Raw genomic sequence first — 23,336 nt, 5'->3', positions numbered from 1 at the left:
TGATTGATTGATTGATTGATTGATTGGTATTTCCAATTAAGGAGAATAAAATCCCTTACATGCTGCACCGACAAGTGCGTGTTAAATTGTAGCAGCATGTAAAATCTGCTGTCCTCCATTCTAGAAATAATCATGGGGCTTAAGATGTATTCTGTAAGCTTCAGCTTTACTTTATCATCTTTATGTGTACTTAGCTGGGCTTTGAGCTGAATACTACATCATATATATATATATATATATATATATATGATGTTTATAATACATTTGTTACCACTACCGGTAATAACATCCTAACGTTAAGTTTGCATTCTAACGTTGGCAGGTTAGCATGCAGTGTAATAATAAGACATAGATAGCTAATTTGACGCTGGTTACTAAGTAATTATTTGTGCATGTATAGGTACTGAGCATGTGTGTGTATTGCAGGCCTGTGTGTAATGTGTGTTCTAACAATTTCCCAGGTTCGTGTGAATTTCAATGTGGTCATGGATTATAAATCCTGCCCTTATCATGTGGGATTGTGTGTTGTTCTCCCCCAGGTGGTGTTCAGTAGATTCTGCACCCCGCGGGACATTAAGGAGCTGTTCTGCACGGCCCTGGGTGTGCCAAGGTAACACACACACACACACACACACACACACACACACACACACACACACACACACACACACATACACACACACACGCACATACACATAGTACTGTTCCTGTTTGACTTGACATTTAATGCCCTCTGATACCAGCAATGCATGTGATTAATACAGTGCTGCTATATATTTAATAATGTTTTCACGCAGTAGCCATTACCTGAGTCGTAACTTTAGTGCAGATTACAGCCGGATACTCCTCTGCTGTTTGTTTTAGAGTTCAGGTAGGCATGACTCCTGTTTAGTGATGATTTATTAATGAATTTATAATTTATAATCTGGATAATCCTTCATTTACAAGCAGGGAGATAAAGTGGTATAGTTGCAAATGTTCAACTTTATTTAATTTATATAGCACTTTAAAAAGCAAAGATGACAAAAAAGCATATGTATACAAGCATAAAACACTCATAAATATAGATACATACATAGATATGGTGAAAATATATAAAAGGATTTAAAAAGAAACAACTTGAAACAAATTAAATTCCATGAAATCACATAAAAGAAATGATACACCTGAAAAGCCATAGAATAAAAGTGCATCTTAAGGTGCATCTTTAAAGGCATCCACAGTTACAAACATAGTTGCAAATTGAAAAAGAGACATCTGGAAACACAATATGACTGATCAAGTTGAGCTCTAGAAATGCATGATGACAGAAAAATGTTGATTTATTTTCACAATAAATCCGGGTATCCTGTACAGTTTATGAGCTGCTTTGGAAAGACACTAACATTTGCTTACGCTTGCATTCATTATGTGCTTTTTACAAGTGCAACACAAGTAGTAATTTCCTCTTTATTCATTTGTGTCTCCATTAGCATAGTGTTTGTTAGTCCTCCTGGGATTGAGGGTAAAGGCTCTGACACACCAACCCGACGGCCGACTGATCAGTCTCCCCAAGTTGGTCCAAGAAGTGCCTCAGAACACACCGAAGCGACTTGAGCGTACAATCTGCGCATGCTCGAGACGTTATATGTCTCGATAACAGCAGGCAGGAATAATCTGTATAGTATCGCCCAAAAAATGAAAACCGGCAGCTGATTGACCATAATGGCGGCTCGTTCGGAGTACGATCTCATATTTTACGAAAATAGTTCACCGAAACGTGTTTCTGAAAACATTTTAAGCAATAAATAGGCCGTGCAGTTGCTGAATCTGTCTTCATTTCATATCGACAAAGGTCAGTTTAAAAGATTTTCATCAGATTTTGAGAGGCGTTCGTCGCGCTCATCCCGCTCGTCATTTCCCTGTTTATCACCCCACCAATCAGATTGGTCATTGAGTCTGACTGCCCACCTTCCAATTCAACATGTCAAATCGGCTCAAATGTAGGCCGACGGCCCCTCCGACTGACAACTTTTGGCTGACCTAACTTGCTGGGTCAGAGGGTGGGCAGTCGGACTCAATGACCAATCTGATTGGTGGAGTGCTAACCTGGAAATAACGAGCGGAATGAGTGACAAACAAAAAATCTGACGAAAATCTTTTAAACTGACCGTTGTTTATTTTCGTAAAATAAGAGATCGTATTTCGAACAACCCGCCGTTACTATCGGCTGGAGAAGCCAGACCCACGTGGCGCGTTCGTCATTTCCGGTTTTAATATTTTTGTATTACGTCTCGTGCACGCGCCGAACGTGCGCTCAAGACGACGTCGCTTCTGTGTGTTCCGAGGCACTTTTTGGTCCTCTGGGAGCAGTCTGGTCAGTCTGACTGCCTTTTCTGCCAACGGTCAGCCATCGGGTTGGTGTGTCAGGGGCTTTAGATCGACCCCCTGTTAAATGGATGGATAAAATGTCAAAGCGTCCAATAAAACAAGCCTGTATTCAACTAAGACTGATTATACCCTCAGCATTGCTCCTGTCACTGCACATGTGAAGCTCAAGTTTGCATACATCTGCATCTGTGCTCTAGGAGTAGGAGGTGAGGAGTGTTTGTGTCTATTTACACTCACTCTTGATGCAAACTCATCAATATTACAAACTTACTGCACAGGAACACATACAAACTATGTATGTATAAACTGTGTATAAAGAAAATGTTTGGCCATAAAAGTCCAAATTTGGTGCCCATATTCCAGCATACACACCGATCTTAATTATTACATATTTTAATGAGTTTGCCTCCTTGATTGTAAGCGTGTAGGAAATTAGAAGAATTAGGCTTATTGTGTGTTTTAGCCCACACAGTCTGTAAATAGCTATTCATATTTAATGCTATAGTGCACAACTATTTTATAATAATGAACATCCATTACATTTAAGCCAATAATGAAATAATAATAATTTCCTTTACATAAATAATGAAATTTGCACCATAAATTGATGCAGAAAAGGGCACAAATTGTTGCATCAAAATTCACCAGAATGCAGGAAATGAAGTGTTTGATGCTCAACGCCCAGCAGCACAGCTGCTCCCCCCACAGGAAAACAACGGCAGAGCCGACGCAGAGGATTTTCACCGCTGATCGCGTGTAGTATTCAGCGTCCAGCATCAAAAGTCAACTGCAAATAGAGCTGGGCGATACATTGATTTCATGAATTCATCTTAATTCATGGTTTACGACGATGGTTAAAAATGAAAATCCATTTAGACTTGAACTGGAGTCTTTTCAGTAGGGACCCCCTGATCTCCTGTAGTTCATGGTAACACAGTGATGTGTCGGTGTGTTTGTGTTCCACACGCGTCGTCTCTTCCCCGGCTCTCTGAAGATTTCTTACTCAGTGATCTGCTTAAAGACACATGTGGATGGAGGCTTTGCTCTCCCAGCAGATTGAAACTGGACCTTTTGGTTCTCCTTAATTTCTTTACCACCCTTCTACTCATTAGCAGTGCCAGCATTAGGCCCAACAACATGTCCATCTTTTTTAGATTTTATGAGACAAATTGTATTTATACTTAAGACTTTACTTAAGAGAAATGTAGAAAAAAAGATTGCTTACAATTAGAGCCCGACCAATAAAGGATTTTTAAGGCTGATATCGATACAAATATTTTGTGATTTAAAAATCCGATATTCCGATATATCGGCAGATATATTTCTATTCAGAAATACGAAACAAAACATAAACAGATTTCCCTAACATTAGTTATTTGTAGTTATTTATGAGTCCTTACTAAAATAATATGATAATACAGTTTAAAAATAAACTTTTATTGTCACAACATCAAAGTTCTGATAAATAAAATGTATCAAAATACAAACTTAAGATATAGAACTTAAAGGGTTGCCAACAGGGGCGTTGTAGAGCTCCCACTGGTGGACAAACTATGCAACGCCAACACTCAGAACATGGTCGAAGGTTGTTTCGTCTGTTTTTATTTTATCTTTTAAATATTATTTTATCGCCCATTATAAATGCCGATACCGATAGTTTGGAAAATGCCTAATATTGGCCTATAATATTGGCCCGCCGATGTATCGGTCGGGCTCTACTTCTAATCATGCAGCCTTACATAAAAAAATAAAAATGTCCGTGTGTTTTGTCTTCATGCAGAAACACTAATCTGTCCCTGCTGGATTCATCCGGAGCCATGGTGTCCATTGACCCCACCATGCCACACAACACAGAGAGGTATTGGAAAACCTGCATCCCGCTGATGTCTTTTAAATAAATTGATTGTTCGACAAAAAATTTGTTGCTGGCTGTTTGATTGAAAGACTTTCACTGATTGACTGTAAATCCCAGTGTCCCCTGCGCCTTCCTTCTTGGCTGTTAGCATATTGCTACAATGAGCAGTCATGAAATGTGATTTGTAGGTTTGCATTAGCTTAGTTAACTGAGTTTACCCGAAGCCCTTTAATTCACAAGACATCAGAATAACAATAGAAGTGGTCCATTTTTCTGAATCATGGTGGCTGCCGGGGTTTCTCTGATTAAACTGTTGCTTCTGCAGAAAGCTTGTCGGTAAAGCACTAATGCTGCCAACACTCGATTGGCCCATCCCGTCCAATAGTGGTGGAGGTCTACATTATGTGTATAGAGTAGAGGATGGTTCAGACAGATATTTAGGAATGATGTTTGGGTTCGGGTCGGGCTCGGTCACATCAGCGCAATAAGGCATTGAACATTTTAAATTTAAAACAGCTTATTATGTAGGGAGCCAATGGGCCTGTTTCACTTGATTTTTTTGTGATTAAAATACATTTAAAATATTACCTTATTACATCCATCTTCCTGTGTTCGGAAATTTGTTCATGTAACAACGAAACACGTGCGTATTAAGTTACATGTACATGTGTCATTAGTATGAGAAAAAAAATGAGATTTTAACTGCGTCGGGCTCGGGTCGGGCTCGGACAGAAATATCTTAATGCCTGTCGGGCTCAGGTCGGATTCGGTTACTGCTCTGTTGGACGCGGGCCAGGCTTGGACAGAAAAATGCAGCCCGATCCGCACATAGAGCTCAACAGTGTGGTTCCGGAAGTTAACAAAAATCCCATTCTTTTTCTCCATAAGGATTTTGATTATCAGTCATAATGTCTAAACCATCCAAGGTAGACTGACCACGAGCTAGGAGATTGTGTAACGGTGGCTTATGCTCCTGCATACAGAAGTCTATATGAAATCAAATGTTAAGGGCAGATTCATCTCAAAGCTGGTTGGCTTGGTCTAAGGCTTAGAAGTCTTTATATAAGCATTTAATGAATTCTCAATAGAGTCAAATCACTTCTGGACCCAGAACCATTCAAAAAGTGGGCGCTCACTGTTGAGCTCTATTGTGCTTTTAGGAATGCTTCCTTCTTATTACTTACTTTCAAGGATGTGAACAGGACAGTTCATTCCTACATTTCATTGCTGCTCATGCAAATGCAAATTCAGCGATCAACAAACTGTATTCTCAAAAAGATTTAGCTCAGGTAAGTTTCCCACAGAGAGAATTCCTGGCGATGTGCTCATATCTGATTTCCTGCTAGTGTTTAATGGATGAGTGTATTTAAATATTGTAGGGCGTCACCTGTGTCTGACAACACTGTCAGCAGTGTCACAAGCAAGATAGAGCAGAGAACCAGGAATAGAAACTTTGATTCTCCTGCATGTTTCTAACAGTTCCACAGAAGACACAGAATGTGCCAGTCCCGGGCAAGATGACGCATGTCTACAAATACCATTTAACACTAAACATTTATCATGCTTTACTTTGAGAAGTGCAGCTTGTCACAGTTAGCTGATGTATTTGCAGAGCAGCAGAGGCACTAATGTAGACCCACACTGGACAGTAAGATAAACACATCATGTTTTAGTAGTAAGATTTTAAATTGAATAAACAATATGTGATAGCCTATATTAAATAAGTAATAGTTTTGCAATAAGTAACCCAAGAAACAATGACGATTATTTTGAAATAAGAGCAGCTTATTTCTATAAAGAGAGGCCTGGTTCTCATTCTAAAGCAAATTAATGTACACTACAACCTCATAAAGGGCGCTACCCTCATCATCTTGCAACTAAGTGGTGTCATGAAACAGCTTTGTATACACCTTGAGTAATCAGAACATTAATTGTGTCACTTAAAATGTGATATAAATTTCAAAATTATAGTTGTTCTGCTTGTCATGCCAATTAAATCTGATATCAGATTGAAATGAAATGCGTAAGATTTAGCAGTACAGAATGGATACATATTTAGAATATATATATATATATATATATATATATATATATATATATATATATATATATTTTTTTTTTTAGCAGTGGGGGCAGGCCCGAACAACAGCACGCAGCTACTTAATATAACAGTAACGTGACATAACATAGGGGATAATGTAGAGCGAGCCGGTCATTATAGCGAAAGTGATGCAAGAGGGGGTTGTATTTGCTATAATGACTGTCTCTCTCTACATGTTTCGGCTTATTACATGGCTACTTACCAAATAAATAAATAATTTGACTAAAAAATATTGATTTAAAAACACTATTATTGATTTTAAAATGATTTTATTGCTACCACTAAAGAAGATAGTCCGTTTTGTCTCTACAGTTGGAACACTGCGTCCATAGCAACGCAAACTCTGTAGCATATTTTGTGTTATAATTCACATTAAACTGAACATTTCCATTCCATTCCATTGGTGAAGTGAAAAAACAGGACTTCCTTGGGAATATTTATGTTAACGTTTCTGTACTCCATTCTTGACCCAGACGCTGCAGTTGACACATCTGGAATCAAAGGTTATGCTGTTGTAACCCTAGTTCTATAAGCACAGGTGGAGTCCTCTACTGGACTCTATGGGTACTCTCCAATCCAGAGCATGCGTTTGCCCACTGAACTTTGCAAAAATGTAGCCGGCCAATCAGGATGGGCCTACCTAGAACCGTACAGCAGCACAGCATAAAAGGCGGCGTCCCTGCGGTCTCACATCCTACACCCTCTTTAGCAATGGCATAGGAGTCTCCATGGGTACCGTGGGCGGAGCCTGATGAATAAACGCCCTATGCCGACATAACACCGACGCAACCACACTGATCCTGGCCGACTAAAGGCTAGTCGCCGTAGCCCGCCTACTTCTGCCGCCAACACTGCTGAGCTGGTGATGAGGTCCGTGACACATCATCGCCGGCTCTTTTTTCTTCTGAGAGGGAACTACCTCCTGCTGGGAGGACAGCTTCACCTCCTTGATGCCCACAAATGGAGGAGGAACACTGCAACGCTGTAGTGCAGTGTTTCTCAAACTTTTTTCAGTAATGTACCCCTTTTGAATTGTTTCTTTAAAGCGCCCATATTATGCTCATTTTCAGGTTCATAACTATTTTAACGTTGTACCAGAATAGGTTTACATGGTTTAATTTTCAAAAAACACCATCTTTTTGTTGTACTGCACAGCTCTCTCTCACTGCTGCAGATCCTCTTTTCACCTGGTTTCTGTTTTAGCTAACTTGCGTTCTAATCTGGTCCGGTTCCATACCGGTTACGGTTCCTACGCAACCGGTAGGAATCGGACCCGATTTCGGTACCAGTTTCGGTACCCAACCCTATAACTGACACTGTTGCCATTAGCGCTGTTAGCGATCCCCGTTACCTCCACTCTCTCGCCCTTTGTGAGCCGCTGATCAGCGTTGTGAGCTTCATTTGAGCTCAAATATTTATTTTAAAAAATAGGCGGCCAGAGTCTATGATCAGACTCCTACCATGGCAACAGTCGGTTATACTTAGCAACTGTCTGTTGTACCAAAATAACAGACCATAAAATGCTGTGATTGACCAATCGGAAACAAGTATTCAACTAAGCCATGTAATAAAATACAGTAACATAATATAACATACACTGACATACAGTAACATCACATAAAGTAACATAATATGACATAAAATAACTAACAGTAACATAATATAACATAACTTGTTTTCATTGTAAGCCTTTAGCTGCTCAGCTAATCTGTTAGACTAAGAACAGTTGTTGCACCAGGTGGCTGACGCATGTTATGCTGATCAATTTCTCACGTTCAAAAGCAACTTGCGTGCCGGAATAAGATACTAGAACTGGACAGGTTGAGGACAGACGTCTGTACGTCAAACATACCATAGCATTCATTTTCAAATATAAAGTGTTGCTAGTGAGGGCTACATTCATTTCTTTTAAAGAGCAATGTTTAGCACCTAGAGATCATGAATCATCTCTAGAAGCTACTTCAATAAACAGCACATGACATGATCATGTTTACCACAGGAGAGGACAACAGCAGCATGTTTAGTCATTCATTGTAAAACAGGTGTGTTTTTGTCCATTGAAATCTTTAAGTTGTAATGCAGTAACTGCACCTTTGATTCATGTATTGTATCCAAAGATGACACTGTCTTATTTTTGGAATGGAATTTTCCAAAGGTGCTGTTTGGTTTGTCACAATGACCTGCAGAAACAGAGGCTACAGCAGTCCAGTGTTATCCCAATTTTTGACCAGAGCACAAAGGTGGACTGTCCAGCAATCTGATGACCTGTCAATGGAATGTAACAGGATGGCCCTTTAACCTAAATGATGACAATTGCCCTGGTCTCGTTAGACAGAACACTTGATACGCTCCAGTCTCAAGGTTAAAGACACATGCACTTACACACATACACACAGACACACACTGATAAGGGACGACACTTTAATACGTCTCTGTGTGTGTGTGTGTGTGTGTGTGTGTGTGTGTGTGTGTGTGTGTGTGTGTGTGTGTGTGTGTGTGTGTGTGTGTGTGTGTACAGTTGTGTGCATGTTTGCTATCTTATCTCAGGGTAAAATCTGGAAAAAACAATTGTATTTAACAAACACCATCTGAGCGTAAACCTCCTTGTAAAGTTGATTTCAGCTTCACACCCCCTCTGCTCTCAGACTAACCTGTGCGTGTCCTGTTGTGTTGCAGGTCACTGTACCGAGTGGTGCCTACGACTGGAGGACAGCTTGCTGGTGAGTTTCAGGGACTACACACCATAGATGTATTATAAGACCTGGATACGGCATTCATGGCGGAGCCCCGTTCATTCCTAGAGTTGCTCAGTGGAGCATCCGCCAAAAAAGCTTCCGGGCTTACTTCCGTGAAATGTGACCCACTGATTATGCGCAGTAGTGTTTCTCCCGCTGGCCACCCCCTTGTGAGTTCCCGCTCGCCCCATAGACTTTACATTGTGGTGATGCCACATTTATTTCTCCTATCCCAGAAAATATCTGTGGTGAAGCAAGACCTTACTCCACGCTGCTGTGGAGATAGGTCTGGCAATGCGAGACTAAGTCAGCGTCAACCTACTAGGCTCAAACCCACCTCAGATAATGTTAGAAGATCCTAATTTTAACCAATAGTACTCATTAAACGCGTTATTTTTGGGACAATTTCAAACAAGCTTGTTGACTGAAATAATTTAGCATGTTATATGTGTTGTCTGAGAGTGGCAATCCAGTCTGCTTAGTCACTCTAGCTGAACCGACTTAATTAATCACATTTTTGAACAGCCAGCACTGACCTGTGATCCTCGCGTGAAACGTGGAATGTGAGTGACACAATGTACAAACTTTCTGGCTGTCAATATATTTTTTCTTTTTACAAGTTGTCATAGCTGTAAGTTTATTGGCCCGTGGTGTTGAACTTTGCCCACAACCGTACAGCTTTAAGCCAATGGCAGGGCTCTGTTTGTGTGGACAGTCTGTTATCACAAAGAGCGGGGACGTGAGATCCGAGCACAAGTGTTCTGTCGAGACGCATTCTAATGGTATAGGTGTGAACTGACATACTTAGAGCTGGCCACTTGTGATCAAAGAACCCCCGACGCATGGGAATGCCAGGTGTGAACAGGGCCAGTGTGTAGGAAGATGAATTAGAAGTGGCTTGTTAACACATCAAGCTGTCAGCCGGTTCTGTTGGTCACTGATGGTGAGACCAGAGGGAAGGGGCATCTTTTCTCTTCTCACTCTTCTGGCTCTGCCATCTGTTGCTTTGGCAATCTGAAGCTCTCTGATTGATTTACATAATCTCTGTAGGAATTTGTGTGTGTGTGTGTGTGTGTGTGTGTGTGTGTGTGTGTGTGTGTGTGTGTGTGTGTGTGTGTTTCACAGGACTGTTGATGCACAATTCTTATAGCTGTTGTTGTATTTATAATTAAATATTCTGCCTCAGTGGATTCAAGCTGTTAACCCTAGACTCTGTGTGTGTGTGTGTGTGTGTGTGTGTGTGTGTGCGTGTGCGTGTGCTGGTGGGTGGGCGTGTGTATATGTAACACAGCTCTACGCTTGCTCTCTCCTCAGATAAAGAGGAACTCTTTCAGAATGTACTGACGCAAGTAGCAGAGCAATTTTCAAGGTAAGCAGCTGGCTGAACATGTTCACACGGTAGCAGATTGTCTCTGTCAACTCGTTATACTGCAGCAACTATTGTGAAGATATTACATCTGCATATTTTCTCAGTTTTGTATATATATACATGCATATATTCATTACTGTAAATGTCTAGCTTCTATTACTCTTTTTTGGATGTATTAGTCTTTTAATCAGGTTGCTAATTAATTATTATGAGTGAAAACCTTGCATCTCCAAAACCTAAGACAGACCTAAAACAATCATGTTTTGTAGCTTGATGATAATGTACCTTTTTAATTTATGCAACTTTTTTTGGTGGTGCTGCTGCTGTCCATTCATTCTGATCTGCCTCTTGCTTTGTTGTTTCACTTCTCACTAATCTACTCCACTGACTCCAGTCTTCATTTCACTGCTCCTTCTCTGCTTCAGCTCTCCTGTCATGTTTGTTTTTCTCCAATCACGCATCGTGTACGGGGAGTTTTACTCAGTGAGACTGTGCATTCTGTAGGAGCAGATGTGCACAGGAACAGGACACAGGAGTCCACTGGTGCAAAGGGAACAATGCAGCGGGACATTAGACTGCTGTTGCTAATCGTGTGTCAAATACAGTGCAGCCACAGATTGTATATTATATAATATTCCATAATTTCTATAAACTGTGCAAAACAACAGATGTGTCCTCTTATCAAAACATAAAATACAGAATTGATAATAAAATATTTTTAAAGCTAATCCCACATAAATACAAAGAAAAAAAATCTCTTCAAATATATAAACTAAGAAGACGTGTTGACATCTGAAGTCAAACAAGTGAAATCAAAGGTAGATTATGCCCCAGGCCGTTTAACAATTACATAACAATTCTTAAAAAAAAAAAAATCTCACCCAGTTGTAATCTTCACACATTTATATAGATTTTTAACCGATTCACTATGCATTGTTACATCCCTATTATTGACTAATCAACTGATTCTTTTTTTTTCAATTTCGTATTGTATGTGAACAACAATAAAAACAACAACAGAATGAATTGAGATTGAGATATAGATTGGAGATCCTGGAACCTACAAATACTTTTAACTTCTATTTCATAAATGACCTAAAACAGTTAGTGGCTGCCATACAAGGTGCCACCTGCTCATCAGATACTCATTTACACTCCGATGCGCAGCATTGGGGGTAACTGGGGGTTCAGTGTCTTGCCCAGGTACACTTTGACATGGGACTGCAGGGCCAAGGATTGAACCACCAACCTTCTGATTGGCAGGCAACCACTCTACCACTGAGCCACAGCTGCCCCAGTTGTTTATTTTCAGCTGATAGACTATAATGAAAAGTTCTGTTGTATATTACAGTGTTTGGTTTGTAGGTTTGGCAGATATGTTCAATATACAGGTTAAAATGCAAACGCTACCGTGCAGGGATGGATGGAAGTATTCTATAAAGCAGTTAATACTTTATTAAATGCAGCTGTAATTATCCACCTGCAGCAGAAACTGTAAATGGGTCAGTGACATATATACCAGAAAAAAGTGTTTTTTCAAATATTTCAAATAACAGGCATAAAAATGGTTGACTTTTGTTCTGCTAACTCTCATCTTTATAGAAAGATATTTTGTTTTTAGATTTTCAATTTGAATCAGAATTTATGTGACAATTTGTTGTATTAGTGTAAAATTCATTTTGACATGAAAATAATTGTATATAAACTGAAAATGGAACCTTTCTTAAGTTACTCACTTTATCAAAGTCATTTATCATAACTAAACTGTGATCCATTTTGGTTTTGTGAAAATTAATTACATTTGTGTATTATTTTCTAAAACATCGCTCAATGTGAGACCTATGCCATCGGTCTTTCAACATATTTTCTATTTATTGTGACAAACCTTGCTATAAAATTATAAAAATATTTGTGACTCTTGCTGATACTATTTTCTATGTATTCCATGAACATTTTCAGGTTTTATCATTGATAAAGGTATGTTATTTTCACAATTTGGAATGTCACACCAAATTATATAGTGTCACACCATATGATAATGTCACCATGTGTCTATGCAAACCATGTATTATCCTACTTATTGGTGAGTACTGATCACTCATATGACAGGAAATATTTAACCACTCTTTAATGCTGGAAGGTAAAATTCAAATTTTATTGATTTATTTGATATTTAACAATAAAACAAAACATTTTTTAATATCGTACGAACCATATGAACATATGTTTGTGTATCAACTTTCATTTCATTTCAATTCAAAACTGGTCTGCAATATGTATTAATATAAGTAAAACAAACACATTTTTTATATCATATAAACCGCTGAGCTGAGTGGATCCATAAATAAATCAATTCATATAGATTTCATTGTACATAAGCCAGTCAAATTTGGAGAGAGTAGCAAACTGACTGCCTTACTGAGGTAGGGATATGCCACAAACAACTTCCTGATCTTGATAATAAATGCAGTCTCTTGCCCCTCCATACTTATGTCAACAATTTGTCCCACATATGGTTTTCCCTCATACTTAAGACAAACTGTCCTTCTGTGTATCCTTCATCTGAAATGGTGGCTGAATCCTCAGCTTGGGCCTCTCCAATTGATGCATTTGATTAGGCACATGCATACAGCACCTGAGTAGAAGAGCTTCAAAAGGAGAGATTGATATGTCAGTGACACAATTGTCTACAGTGATTGCAATAACTAGCTTCTACTCCATCAAATTGGGTTTGCCCAATTTACAAATATGTAGGGTTTATACTGACTGGGCTTGGGACTCTCTAGTGGGTAAGCTGGATGTTTCTGTGAAGGGGGTCTGCTGTGTCTGTCTGACAAACTAGAAATTTGTATCACCGAATAAAACTAAACTAAACAATAATTGACTATGGATAATTACAGCTGTTAGCTTTTGTGATGATGGACCCAAATACATGTTCAAAAGGACAAAACATACATTGGACTTTTTTATTTATTGTTATATCAGGAAATTACAATTCATATCATATGGTGTGACAATCAAATCATATGGCGTGACAGGCAGACATGTCACACCATATGATGAAGTGTCACACCATATGATGTTTTCAGCACTTAGCACAACCTTGAGTCTTGTAGCTACACATTAGCATACTAAAAACATGCTAGCTATAACAAAGCAGGATAGATTTACATGTAATTATGACAAAATAATAAAAGGTCTTTTGCATTTTTATGAAAAATGTGTCACACCAAAAGACATCTGGAAGTGGGACTTTTGTCAACAAGTGCCAACAAGATCTGATTTATTGTAAATATAAAAATGATAACTCACCCCAGGTTGTACAGTAGAAATACACTGATAGTACTGTACAACCTTGCTGAAGAAGGTCCTCTCCTTCCCAAGGGTGTCAAAACAGTTGCCCGTTCAAATATCCCAAAATAGTGTCACACCATATGATTTTGATTTCTGTGACAAAATCCTTTTAATTAGAACTGACTCAAAACATTATGCTTGTAATTTGAAACGGGTAGGCTCACAAGTAGACATCTGTATTAATTTTCTGTATTTTTTTTGAGAATTTTTGCATTTATTTTTCTTAGTTTTATTCAAGTTCTCACAAGTGCCGGACAGTCACACCATATGAGTTTTGTTATGTTTGGTTGGAAATTGTGAAAAAATTAGTGATGATCTGTTTTAATGTTGAGTATGTTCACATAAAGCATAATGTTATGCACAATATTGAGAAGGTTTTTAGCAAATATATTTTTTATTCATACATGTTTGACACTGAAGACAGCAAAACTGCCATGTCACGTCATCCACCCAAATATACACAACGGTTTATTGTTGCCACGGAGACAAAGTCTCTGTTACAGACCCTTACTCTTTCTCAACTCATTTCTTCTTCTCTGTCTCTCCCATCTGCGCCTGTGTGTCTGCAGGGCGTTCAAGATCAACGAGCTGAAGACCGAGGTCACCAACCGTCTTGCCATGTTGGAGAAGAGAGTAGAGTGTAAGTCTGTTCCCACCACCCTACTGTCATATTCACACACCTCTGTCATCCACTGCTATGCTAACAAACAAGGGACACATTCTCCAGAAAAAAGGGAACAGTTATCACAGTAGGAGTTTTTTTGAATTTTAACATACTAATAGCTCTCATCTCAGGGTTGCCATTAACCTTAAAGGTCCCATGACATGCTGCTTTTTGGATGCTTTTATATAGACCTTAGTGGTCCCCTAATACTGTATCTGAAGTCTCTTTTATATAGACCTTAGTGGTCCCCTAATACTGTATCTGAAGTCTCTTTTATATAGACCTTAGTGGTCCCCTAATACTGTATCTGAAGTCTCTTTTATATAGACCTTAGTGGTCCCCTAATACTGTATCCTCTTTTATATAGACCTTAGTGGTCCCCTAATACTGTATCCTCTTTTATATAGACCTTAGTGGTCCCCTAATACTGTATCCTCTTTTATATAGACCTTAGTGGTCCCCTAATACTGTATCTTAAGTCTCTTTTATATAGACCTTAGTGGTCCCATAATACTGTATCTTAAGTCTCTTTTATATAGACCTTAGTGGTAATACTGTATCTAAGTCTTTTATATAGACCTTTTTAATACTGTATCTGAACCTTTTATATAGACCTTAGTGGTCCCCTAATACTGTATCTTAAGTCTCTTTTATATAGACCTTAGTGGTCCCCTAATACTGTATCTTAAGTCTCTTTTATATAGACCTTAGTGGTCCCATAATACTGTATCTGAAGTCTCTTTTATATAGACCTTAGTGGTCCCCTAATACTGTATCTGAAGTCTCTTTTATATAGACCTTAGTGGTCCCCTAATACTGTATCTGAAGTCTCTTTTATATGGACCTTAGTGGTCCCCTAATACTGTATCTGAAGTCTCTTTTATATAGACCTTAGTGGTCCCCTAATACTGTATCTTAAGTCTCTTTTATATAGACCTTAGTGGTCCCCTAATACTGTATCTGAAGTCTCTTTTATATAGACCTTAGTGGTCCCCTAATACTGTATCTGAAGTCTCTTTTATATGGACCTTAGTGGTCCCCTAATACTGTATCTGAAGTCTCTTTTATATAGACCTTAGTGGTCCCCTAATACTGTATCTTAAGTCTCTTTTATATAGACCTTAGTGGTCCCCTAATACTGTATCTGAAGTCTCTTTTATATAGGCCTTAGTGGTCCCCTAATACTGTATCTGAAGTCTCTTTTATATAGACCTTAGTGGTCCCTTAATACTGTATCTGAAGTCTGACTATTTCCCGAAATTCAGCCTTGGTGCAGAATTACAGCCACTAGAGCCAGTCCCACAATGAGCTTTCCTTAGGATGTGCCATTTCTGTGTCTGTAGCTATTGAGGAGGAGAGGGGGCGGGGGGGCAAGGCGGAGGGTGGGTGTGTGGCCTTGACAAACTGCAATGCTTCGCATGTTTGCAAGCCATGATGTCTCTCTCTCTCTCTCATGGGTGGGCCAAATTCTCTGGGCGGGCAAATCAGAGAAAGGGGAGGTAACCTTGCTCCTTATGACCTCATAAGGAGAAGATTCCAGATCGGCCCATCTGAGCTTTCATTTTCTCAAAGGCAGAGCAGGATACCCAGGGCTCGGTTTACACCTATCGCCATTTCTAGCCACTGGGGGACCATAGACAGGCTGGGGGAACGCATATTAATGTTAAAAAACCTCATAAAGTGAAATTTTCATGCCATGGGACCTTTTTTAAACATTAATGGATGGGTTTGAATTATCACTTTCCGGTCCTGAGGAAGAAAATTAAATGTTAAACTTTTTAATTTTCAGTCATGTCTTTCAAAAGTTCTCTGATATAATTGTTATGTCCAAGGTAGAACCTGTAAAATATTCCATTCCAGTAGTCCTGTTGCTTAGTCAGTTACAAATAACCAGGCTGGCTGAAGTGATGAACAAGTGCTATATTATGAATGGAAACTCATTATAATTTCTGTACATGTTCCACGTTTTGCCTATATTGCACATTTTGCCAAATATGATAAGTCTGCTAGTCACCAATTTTAGTGCACCACAGACTCCTCATCTGAGTCTGACTGACGGCAGTTTTAGGATGCCAAACCTATAGTTGCAGATCGCAAGCTCTCGGAGCTATGCAAGCAGGCTGATCGTCCGTAGAGCTTCGTGAACGGGCTGCCCGGGCTTAGACCGTCTGGGAGACGTGCTGCCACCCCAATAAGGGTCAAATATGTAGGCCTACAAACCATCGCTATGATACAAGACAGCTTTGCCCGATCAGTACCGGCAGCAGAAAGCCTGCTGCACTCCCCGCCGAGAGAGCAGTGGAGACCAGGAGATGGCTAAACAGATTGTCCATCTCTGGGGCTGTCAACGCTGTGTCATGGCAAAGAAGTGGAGGGCCAGCCCACTGCGATAATGTTAATGTTAGTTAGCTAGCTTGCTAATTCCACCCAATATGCCGTAAATGCTTTATTCTGACCAGTTGTACGTTGGCAGAGTGCCACCTACTGTACCGGAGGTAGAGTTACTCCTGTCATTCTTCTCATTCTTCCCCAATCATTTATACGGGGAGAACTGGCATAACCCGGTTATTCACTTTACCGGGGTAAGACCATACATTAATGCTGTGCACTTAAACGCACTGAATGAAATAGTCTCCATAACCATAACATTACTTAACATTATACATAAGCGCTGTACACTCTTGTTTAGACTGATTAATGTACATTCGTATGGACATAACTGCATGCCTTCAGTGCATGCTTTCTTAACTTGTGTTCCTCCACAGTTTATGAGGCTGTGATTAGATAAGTTGAAGCCACATACATTATGTGGTCTGCTAACCCTCCTCCAAAGGCTGTTGGTCTTGTGTTGATCTTGTGCTGTTATTAGTATCTGCTGAACATTGACCACATTTGAACCTGTTTAAAGCAGAAAGGAATGTGCCGTCTTATATTTTAACTTATAACATTGACCCTGGGGTCAGGCACCGATGTCCTTTTATCTTCAGCTGAACATAATCAGTTTCTAGGATTTTTGTGTTTCATTAACTAGGAGGAGGAAGTGTGTCCGCTGGCATCTTGGCACTGGGTATAGATGTGTCAATTGTATCAACATAAAAGACAGCTATAAAATACAATCAATAAAGCTTTGGTGATAGCCCGGCTTGCTGGGCTGTCCTACCTTCATGTTTTTTATAATATAGGTCTCAGTACAGGCAAGCTGCTATAGCAATTACTCACATCAACATTTCTTTTGCAATCATTACATCCTTCCTAGAAAGGCTGTGATTAAAGATGAAGGTCATGTTGAAATGCAAGTTGTGCATCGAGTCAGTGTTTTTCACAAGCAACAAAAATCAGCTGCCAGACTCCGGACTTGTTCCATGTTTGCACCACTGGAAAACTGGAAAACTGCTTTGATGCTTTTGCTCTTCTGCTGCAAATTTGTGTTTTGTACCGCAGAGCAAAATAACTTTGTACACATCTGTACACACACTTTGGACTTATTACAAGTTTACATGTTCACATCTATAAAATGCAGCACATTGCTTTGTGGGATTGATATCAGAAAGTACTGCACATTCCATGGACACTACTTTTTTTGCGTTCCATTGTGGAGTTTTTGAGGACACTATATGGTGGATACATTTACACACTCAGACTTCTCAGACACTCAAATAATATGGCAATAAAAGTAGTGCACTATATAGTTTGTAAGGTCACGTTCAGACCAGAAAATCTGATCCGGCGATTTGCCGGTGGTGGGAGTGTCACTTACGTGGCCCATTTGTGTGACTTGCTGTTGTGTTATTTAACCCCCCAATGTAGCACAAGTAGACTTTATATTTCCCAATTATTGTTTACCATCAGATCGTTTATAGATCTCAATATTTCTGACCACACTTGAAGGCAGCTTCATTTCAGCTTCACATTTACATATAATAGTGTATTGCATTAATATCCTCTATCACAGTATCACAATATCGATATAAAATACTTTGTGATATGGAGTGTTTTGTGGATAACATAACCCAGACAGGAATGGCCATGAATTTTTAGCTAATCCTGCAGATTCCATTCCTGACTCTCAACTCAAGAAACTTCATCACAGCCAATACATCTAGGTTAATAAATATTGATTTTTGGATCAATAAAAATCCAATATTGTCAAAAATTAGAGCAGTCCTTTTAGTGTTTTGCAACACTGCCCACAATGGCTGTAAACACAAATATTAAAGGATAGCTTCAGAATTATGTCTATCACATGCCAAGTGATACTTTTATTTTGCAAGTGCACTGTAAAAAAAACAGATCCTTGTTCTGCCATCTGTTTCTCTCTGTCCTTGTTTTTTTTTTTGTGGTTTGGAAGTTCCAGGTGAATTTGTGAAAGCAGTAGCCATAGATGTAGGGTAAAGAAAGCTACCGCGGTCAAAGATGCTCTATGCTGCGTCAAACCGTCAGCGGGCACCATGGTGTGTACGCAGATTAGGGACACCATTACTCCTATCTTTACAGAGCAAATATTTGTTTGCTGCTATATGAATGTGGTGGAGCTCTGTTAACATAAAGCACATGGGAAACACGCTCAGTTCAACCTGACTCCTGTCCTTCTGTAAAACAGGCTGGTTTGGTGAAATGGGTGCCAGATTCAAACTGATTCAGACCAACTGGGTACAAATAACCATCTGACCTCTTTCTATTACAGAGATGTTGTGAGTAGACTCTTGTTATCAAACTCATTGCCCACTGTCCTCCATTTATATACTACTAACGTCCACTGAGCAAATAGATCCTTTGGCCGCTCCTCCTTTCAGTGTTCTGTCTGTCTCATGATTAGAATGAACACATGTATGTCTTTTTCAGCATTTTTAAAACTGTAATTGCTTTCAGACACTTCAAATGCTTGTCATCAACCTAATAATTAATAATTAAGTAAAACGCCCCCTTTTTCCTGTATTCTACTTAATACAAATTCAGTTCAAAGGTACAAATTGAACAGCATTTTAGTCAACTCAATTCTGTGCTAAGCCTGAATTGAGACACACTGCAAGTCTGCTGTTAAATGCTGAAGATGATTGGCTACCAACACAGAAGAACAGTGAATAGAGCCTCATCTCCGAACACACCATGGTGCACCTGCATCTTTGACCGCAGTAACGTTAGCTTTACCGTGCATCTACCGCAACTGCTTTTACGAGTTCATCTGGAAATCCCAAACCTCAAATAAATCTGTTTCTCTCTGCAGTTGTTTTTCACATAGAGCCCACTGTTAGCTACGATAGCTGACATTAGCTAACGTTAGTTTGTTCCAGCAGACCTCTGCAATAATGTAAGTCAACTTTAACCAGGCCGGTTCTATGTGAAAAAACGAGGGCAGAGAGAAACAGACTTCACTTAACATTTGGGAGTTCCACGGGAACTCATGGAAGACATTACCGTATGCTAGCTGTGTGGTAATGCCAGGCTTTGTTGTAATGGACTGACGTTCTCTCCAGATTACATGTAAATCATGCTCTCCTTCCCCCCCCTCCCCTCAAATAAAATGTATTAATTGAAACCCCTCCACACCAAATCAATTTTGAAATTGAAAAAGAGGGTCCCTAACCCCCACTAAGTGTTATCCTTATCCTGAAATGCATTGTATAAAAGAGTATACATGGGATTTCTTGCTTTGTTTTTGACCGTGGTATTGAATTGGGTATCGAGGGTCGTGGAATGACATATCATATCATATGGGTATTCATTGTGTTCATTGCAAATTAAAGAGACATAACACTATGGGGGGTACATGGGGATGGCTGTGTATCAGAGGTAGAGTGGTCACCTCTCAACCACAAGATTAGTGGTTCAATCCCAGGAACCACCGGCCACATGTAAAAGTGTCCCTGAGCAAGACACTGAACCCCCCATGTAGCTGTCCACTGCTCAAAATACTTAAGATGGGTTCAATGTTTAAAAGGTTATTTTTTTAATAGCTGTTTTTTTAACATTCAAACTTTCCTTTTACACATGTAGCATACAACAGGAGATTGTCCTTGTCACAGGCATTTTCACTTCCTATAAATACTGATTTAGTTAGAGTTACACAGCGTCACAGAGCAGTTCATAATTTTGTCATAGACAACTGAGTCTTGTACCGTTTCTTAAATTAGATTGATAGACGTAAATCTATCCTTTAATATTTGTGTGTGAGTGTTTACAGCCATTGAGAGCAGTGTTGCAAAACACTAAAAGGACTGCTCTAATTTATGGCAACATTGGATTTATATTATATTTAATCAACTTAGATATGTAACGTCTGGTTATGTTATCACACAAGTCTGATTATAAAAAAATATATTATTAGAATATATTATTATTAAAAGATATCTTTCCAGCAAATTAAATTCACATCAAATTCTACTTCCTGGGGTTGTAGCCAATGTAATTCAATTCAAATTCCCACTTTTGGCTTAAACTTGGATCTTCCAAAATTCTGACTTGAGACCCCTTCCGGCATACATTGTCCGAGTTTCGTGAACCCACTTTCAGTGCCCACTCTCCCTGACTGGTTTTGTGTAGTAGTAGTTTCACATCTGACGCACAGCCACTTCACACAAGCATGCCAATTGCCTGGATACCTGGTCGCTATGGAAACAGCATGGCGCCCACACAGATCTCCATCCTCTCATGACTTTGGTCGCCATGGTCACCTATGCTAATGGCAGCTGGAGTGTTGTCGTAGGCGCCCTTTTCTGATTCAGCAAAACAGAGGTGGATTAATGAAGGAGGCAGACAGAGGAGGATGCAGAGTCAGATAAAGATATGTGAGAGTCCAAAGAGCTATCAGCTGCAGTCTGCTGAGGTGAGATACAACCAGATGACAGACAGCTGTTAATATTAATGCTGGTGGACTTCATAGAGACTTCTGCAGGCTCAGTGAGTGGGCTTTGCTGCTTTCACAATGTACAGCTGCAGGATCTGTTTTCCCCTCTCTCAGGATCCACCTCCTACACCACCAACCCCCGTCTCTCTCTCTCCAACCTCATTCTGCTTTCTCTCAGTCTGTCAACTCATTTAAATGAACTGCATAGGCCTATCAGTATGGTTTTAGCATAAACTTCATATATCTGCTGGGGCACTGATAGACTTAAAAATCCAGCCTGCAGAACTAATGCTCCAATCCGACCTACTGTAGATTTGGGGGTTACTGCCATTTTTAAGCACTCAAAGTGGAGCAAAGCAACATGTGACTGACAACATACTTGTATGGCTAAATGTTTTTGTTAGATCTCTAATTGGCTAATCTTCTCTGCTCTGATAAATTGGGGGACAGTTTAGGCCTCACATAATCCCAATCATCACCTGGGACTCGGGTTAGTTAAAACGTTTTTAAATATTCCATGCAGAGGAGGGTATGCAGGAATGGGAGGAAAAGTGTTTTTTGTGGGTTTTGTTGATTGCTTTATTGACCAACAAAACAAATGCACGTTGAATGCCAAAAAAAGAAGCCACAGTAGAGACCTGACCATGTTGCTCCAAATCCCAAGTCACTTGTCAATTGTTAATTTAGCTTTATGACCCAAAGATGCTCTGGGTAATGGTATATGTTTGCAGCTACAAATGGTATCAGGAGGTTAAGGGTTTCAAAAATATGAACTTTAATAGGACTAGTGGGGTTTAAATAAACGACTCTGTCTGTCTGTCTACAGTGGAGGGGATGAAGGTGGTGGAGATTGAGAAATGTCGCAACGACATTAAGAAGCTCCGCCAAGAGATGGCATCCAGAAACAACAGGTGATGGCAACAACAGAAGCAATTCTCTGCTCAATAATCACTGAATCTCCCTGGTCTTTTCAATCTAATCAACACAGAGGGGAGTGTCTAGCCAGAAACTGTCATGGGACAGCCCATCCTTCTGTTGAATAGCAGAGTCCTGTCTGGAGATGGGCTTTACCTTACCTTACCTTTACCTTAGCTCACTGTAAATGCTGATATGCAGAGCAACTGGTATTGCTTTATGTCAGCATTAGTGCAGTAATAGGAAGAATAGTAGTTGTTATTGTTATTAGTGCTGAAAAGTGCAGAAAATGTATCAACCGCTATTTTGATATTCATAATCAAATTAAAATGAACTTAAATTAAATTTTATTTATAGTCTCAAATCAAACTAATCTCCAGACACTTTACAGATAGAGTAGGTTTAGACCACACTCTATAATTTACAGAGACCCAACAGTTCCCCCACGAGCAATTGCAGCAATTTAAGTGAATTATAGCAAGAACTATGTACCCCCAAAATGTTCAATATTAAATAAGTAAATAATAATAATCCTCATAATCATAATAAAAAATGGTGTAAAATATATAAATGAACAACTGAACTCATTATTGTGAAATGTTATTTGCTCATTCATTTTCACAATAACTGAATTTTATTGGACGTAATTTTTACAGACATTTGTATTTGTTTTCCCAATGACACTTTTTTTTGATAATGGGACCTTTCATAGTAACACATTTTATTTCATATGGTCACTGTGAACAGTAACACCCTCTCAACCTTTTGCCAATCACATTCCCCCTCGCTCTTAAGCTAGAACTGGAAAGCTTAACAACTGCTACCAAAGTTAGCCAGTTAGCTCCTGTTAGCTAGAGCAACAACAATGCCAAAGTAATTCTAGAGGCTGCAGCTCTGAATAAATCCAGTACAAAGGCACAGTAACAAAACCGCTTTAGCTTTTAAGCCAACAAGGCAAGGCCGTGCATGCTACCTTGCCAGCTAACTAGATAGGCCAGTTTGTGAGCTTGGATTATTACTCCGCATCAAAATCAAGAGCCAGTGTTACAGTCATAGACAGTATATAGAAGGTTATAGTGCATTCCATTTTTACTCTGAACTCGGATTTTCCGAGGTCAAAGTCGGAAAT

The 23,336-nt window shown here is 39.4% G+C and overlaps 1 protein-coding gene across 4 annotated transcripts in view; it reads left to right on the top strand.

Moving 5' to 3' along the window:
* The window catches only part of pde9aa (phosphodiesterase 9aa), a 53,201-nt gene that overhangs the window by 17,037 nt on the left and 12,828 nt on the right, over positions 1-23,336 (top strand). For all 4 annotated transcript variants that reach the window (XM_028591043.1, XM_028591046.1, XM_028591045.1 and 1 more), the window contains exons 2-7: positions 540-610; positions 4,151-4,228; positions 9,003-9,046; positions 10,376-10,430; positions 14,354-14,424; positions 22,119-22,203. In XM_028591043.1, coding sequence (XP_028446844.1) covers positions 540-610; positions 4,151-4,228; positions 9,003-9,046; positions 10,376-10,430; positions 14,354-14,424; positions 22,119-22,203 — 404 coding nt within the window. The remainder of the gene's footprint in view (positions 1-539; positions 611-4,150; positions 4,229-9,002; positions 9,047-10,375; positions 10,431-14,353; positions 14,425-22,118; positions 22,204-23,336) is intronic.

Source organism: Perca flavescens, chromosome 11 (assembly GCF_004354835.1).
Source record: "Perca flavescens isolate YP-PL-M2 chromosome 11, PFLA_1.0, whole genome shotgun sequence".
Taxonomy (NCBI): Eukaryota; Metazoa; Chordata; class Actinopteri; order Perciformes; family Percidae; genus Perca; species Perca flavescens.
Note: the sequence above shows the minus strand (reverse complement) of the source record. Positions and strands in the feature narration are given on the sequence as shown.